Genomic DNA, 5137 nt, shown 5'->3' on the forward strand with positions numbered 1-5137 from the left:
TTCGGGAGGGTATTTTCAGAAAAAATAACACCGTTTTATTTAAAAGTGTTAAATCGGATGGAAAAAGTCTATTTTGTAAAACAATAAACAAAGCATGATCATTTTGCAAACTAATTATAAAAGAAGGCTATTATTGGGGGTCACATTCCATTAGAGGGGCGTCACCTAATAGGAGAAAAACGGGTCACCCATAAGTAATATCAAAAACCTCTTATCTAAAATAATTCTGTAATGACCAAACAACCCTTATTTAGTTAATTTTAATTTAATTTAATTAGATAAAAATTAAATTAATGAATTTTGTTGTATACTTGGTGAATTCTGAGACAAAGTTTTTGTGGGAAGAAAAACTGGTCGTAAAATAAACTTCTATGGTTGGAAGTAATCCAAACCTGGACGTAAAATCACTTCTAGGGTTGGAAGTAATCCAAACCTGGACGTAAAATCACTTATGCGGTTGGAATTAAAAGAAAACTAGGCATAAAATCAAATTCTACGGTTGGAATTAAAAGGAACCTGGACGTAAAATGAGCTTCTACGGTTGGAACTAATTCAAACCTGGACGTAAAACTACATGCAAATAAAATTATACGGTTGGAATTATTCCAAACCGGGACGTAAAATCACTTCTACGGTTGGAAATAATTTAAACCTGGACGTAAAATCACTTTTTCGGTTGGAACTAAAAAAAACTGAACGTAAAATCGGATTCTACGTTTGGGATTAAAAGAAACCTGGACGTAAAATGAGCTTATACGGTTGGAACTAATCCAAACCTGGACGTAAAACTACATGAAAATAAAATTCTACGGTTGGAATTAATCCAAACATGGACGTGAAATCACCTACGATTTTTAAGTTTTTATTTTAGTTAAAGGGTAATCTAGACATTTTGTATATGTGTTAGGATATCCCATAACCACTTTTTTGGACATTAAAAATCCAAATGAAACCCCTCTATTGAAGTGTGACGCCCCAATAATAACCTTCTGCAAAAGTATGACCAATCTGTAAATGACCCAATCTAAAATTTAAAATTGGACACTAGGATTAATTTTCATCAATGGCTGTAACTATCGGTTTATTACGGGTGGTTTGGTCGGTTTTTACACCGAACCCGTAAAACCATCTATGTCAGGTTTTTAGTAAAAACCCATGGTTTCACCGGGTACGTGCGGGATCGGTTTGGATGGGTCGGCCCTTTTGCAACTCTACTTTAGTTGGAAAGCTGAAATTATTATATAAACTGCTAAAAGCAACAAGAAAAGAAAAAAAAAACAGTAATTGATATAATGCGACATCTAATAATTTCTGGAACTTCAAATACAACCTACACTTCTCCTAAAAGAGTACAAAGCACTGCATCAAGTGATTCAAGTCCCACTGGCACCAGGACACTACAAACAAGGGTCTATGTTACCTATTCTTCTGAAATAAAGACAACAGCTAGCATTACATAACTTTTTTTTCTTCCCTGGACCATTTATCAAAACTGCTATCACCACTTCTGACCTAACAAACATCATACTACAGACTAGACACAGACAATGATACTGACCAACCAACATGAAGGCAATCTTTAGAAACGAAAATGGCGGCACCCACTAGCTTCCCTACTTATCATCAAAGCATCCATCCTCCTGCCGCTTATGCAGATACTGAGAACACACTTCATATAGTAACCGACACAGCCTTAGTTACCAGTGCTCCACCGACAATTGAGATTCCCCAGTGCTCACCACACAGATTGTAGAGGCACTATCCACAACAAGTTTTCACACCACAGGCCCCAAAGACCATCTTGGATTTGCAGACCCAGAGCCTCTAGCCCCTTGTTTTTGCCCTCTTCATACCCAGGCTGTCGTTGAAGGGCGACACAGACCCTGACATATGTGAACCTTCGTCACGCAGAGTACCATTGATCATCGCAAGCTCCCGGAGTTGCTGTTTCTTGAAAAAGTCCTGAGATTCATCCTGGATTGAATAGACAGAAGAAGAAAGAAAGATGAAGCACGGGAAAAGAAAAATAAACTAGAATTAAGTAATTGTGAGGGCAGGAATCTACCACTGGTCTGAGCAACTCTTCGAGGATTTCACGGGCTTGCATCAATCGTGAATCAATTATTTCAGCTGGTAATTCTGCCTCCACGAGTATGTGGAGAGGTTCATTCAAATGCTCAAAGCCTGGTTTTCCTCTCATCATCTCCTCCTATCGAACATCAAAACAAGGTTGACGTTTTCATGATTGGAGAACCAGAAGAAAAGAAAAGAAAAAGTGGTTCTTCTATGTACCAATTTAGAAGGTTACACAACATCATTATGTAAACTCATGGTAATTCAAATGAAACGTACTATTCAACGACCACAGACCACATGACACGTGCAACAAATTGCCCAGGTAACAGTTACTAAAAAAAAGCGCATTTCATGTTTTTTTTTGCATGACTGAGTCACTCGTATGTCATAACCAACAACAAACAAAAAATTAATCATGTTATTACCCGAGTAGGATCCTTGATGCTTCCGTGCCCTCTGATCAGCACCCGACAATCCGTATTTGCCTCCACGCGCTTAAGAGAATTCCCCCTTGGTCCAAGGAGACGACCCACAAAGTTGAACTGTAAAAAATAGGCAATGCAGATAAACCTTAAAATTCTTTCTAAATTTTTTTTTTCCTGAAAGCCAACTGCCTAGAGGGATTTGGCTTTGCCATGTTAGAGAGAAAGAAGCTTGTTACATACAGTAGGGTACTTGTCTACAGGAATGTCCACCCGAATTGTTTTCTTAACTATAAGACCCGAGGAGCTACCTTGTGATCCAAGCCAGCTTTGAGCTGATGATTGCTGTAGCAACCCTAACCTCTGCAGATTACAACTCCATAAATCGTCAGAACTTAAAAGCATAGCAGATTATTGTGTCTCGAAGCTGCTAAGAATGCATATATATCACAACATTCCGTGCAATAAACAAACCATTGAAGTACATAAAGTAAATGCAGAATGGGCTCATTTAACATGCTTCCTGCGTATGACCAAAGCTCAAATCATATAACATTCTAGCAAAATATTTCAAAACCCAAAAGCAAACCATCTGAAGCTTCAGTGTGCAAACAGTTCTATGAGACGTCTCCGGGGAGAGTGAACCTAATCTCAAGCAGGCAAATTTCTAATCTGGTCGAAAATGCACAGAAATTTCGCTGTCTGGGCCTCAGAACTTGCTGTTTCCTTTCTAAATACGATCATACTAGGCACCGGAGTTACGTTATGGTGCACAGGATACACAAATGACGTGTTTGGTCACGATGTAAAGAAGATAATAAGATGGTCGACTTTCTGATTGTTAATTAAGCCACACTGGTGAATATCTACTAATTCTTCCTTCAACGATGTTAGTCGTACACTGCAAACCTTAGAAAAATTGGATATCCGATGTATCACCACTAAAAAACAAAAGTCAAGGTTAGCACTGGATGTAAAACAATTAAGTCAGAATGCTTCTGAAAGAAGTAAAATTAGATGGAAAAGGAGTTATGTTAATGGTCAGTATCCATACTTCTGATTGAAATGCTGATGCCCATCCACTAATATCAGCTCCTCCATTCGAAAATAATCCTCCAGATGACAAGGGACTAGCATGTTCAAGCCCACTTTGTTCAAAAAGTGATGCATTCCCCAACATTGTGGTTATACGCATTATTTCTGCTCCAAAATGTCAATTTCAAGAATAAGATGTACACTAGTTAGCTTTTGTTAATATATTAGTCAGCATCTGCCACAAATGGACATACACCATGGGTTAATTAAATGGGTTGATCCAGAATTAGCACTCTCTACTGTAATAAAGTTAAATATGTAACCTAGAGCACGTTAAATAGCATGTAGATCAGTTATACTTGAAGGTAGTTGGGCAAATTGGAAAATACGAATGTGAGAGCTTAACAAGACCAGAACGAGGGCAAGCGACCAGCGATCCCTTTGAATGCTCATAAGCAGGTAGTACTAAAACCCATTCTGATAACACTAACTCGGTGAAATCAGTAGGTTAGATATTAGACTCTATTAATGTTAGTACGTCATTAGAAACTCCATGTCGCCAATGTATACATTGTCCGTCCATCATGAAGCTGTACAGACAACATTAGCACTTTATTCTCTATCAAAGAAGTGCAATTACAGCACGACGACAGATTCTCCTTTGAACACTACTCTTTACCACACGATACACAATTTATACCAAACCACAAATATTTTATATTCTTTGATGAAAAGATAAAACATACATGTGGTATTGGATCAACCAGGATTAAGCAAATAACAATAAAGACAGCTCCACTATGTAGCAAAATAAAATTGGCTAATGTTGTTGGAAACTGACCTTGGTTCAACAAGCGACAACAGTTAGGTAGTATTGGCATAAAAGGATTCAGCTTCTGACGCTCAGCCAATAACTCTGAGAGGTACCTGCAGGCATCCCAAATGCCAGAAATTAGCAAAGGAGAGCAACTACATCACTGAGTATCCGAAAATCAAAACCATTAACATATTATGAAGATCAAGTATATTACATAAGAATAGCAAAAACATAACAGTATAATCACATCATCTCATGAATACGATGACCTTAAACCAATACAAACAGTTGATTAAATAAAAAACAAAAAAAACATAGGAATAGGTTTCGTAAATTACTTCTCTTGTTCGACGAGAGCAGTAGTAGCAGAGCGAATTCCAGAGAAGTGAGGAGAGTGAGGAGCGGTAGTACTTGAAGAAGGAGATGGTGAGTAAGCCATGTACCTTCCAACTGATGAAGACATATTTGATCGGATCTTGCCAGATTAGATTATACCCAATCCAAAATCAAACCAGGAGTAGACTTTGTTAGCGATGGTGGTGGCGGCGGCTGTGGAATCAGAGCGGCGCCTAGTATATCTCTTTACTTAGTTACTAAACCTAGAGTTGGTCAGTGGCGGTGGTGGCGGTGGAAGAAGAAAGAGAGAAGAGAAGAGTTTTATGCAAAACTGAAATAGAGATCTGGAGATAGATTAATAGTAGTAGAGAGAGTCTAGGGTAGAGAGATTGGAGAGAAGAGTTGTCGTGCGATGATTTCTTGATTTTACTCCTTTTTACGACTCTACTAC

At 38.2% G+C, this 5137-nt stretch overlaps 1 protein-coding gene across 1 annotated transcript; it reads right to left on the reverse strand.

The window, feature by feature from the left end:
* Positions 1-1267: 1267 nt before the first annotated feature.
* Positions 1268-5137, reverse strand: LOC113301360 (KH domain-containing protein At5g56140-like). Its single transcript, XM_026550128.1, has 7 exons — positions 4689-5137; positions 4375-4460; positions 3553-3698; positions 2742-2861; positions 2502-2618; positions 2066-2209; positions 1268-1974 (listed from the first exon to the last, which is right to left on the reverse strand). The coding sequence occupies exons 1-7, from the start codon at positions 4811-4813 to the stop codon at positions 1825-1827; spliced, it is 888 nt and encodes a 295-aa protein (XP_026405913.1). The 5' UTR covers positions 4814-5137; the 3' UTR covers positions 1268-1824.

This window comes from Papaver somniferum, chromosome 1 (genome assembly GCF_003573695.1).
Source record: "Papaver somniferum cultivar HN1 chromosome 1, ASM357369v1, whole genome shotgun sequence".
Taxonomy (NCBI): domain Eukaryota; kingdom Viridiplantae; phylum Streptophyta; class Magnoliopsida; order Ranunculales; family Papaveraceae; genus Papaver; species Papaver somniferum.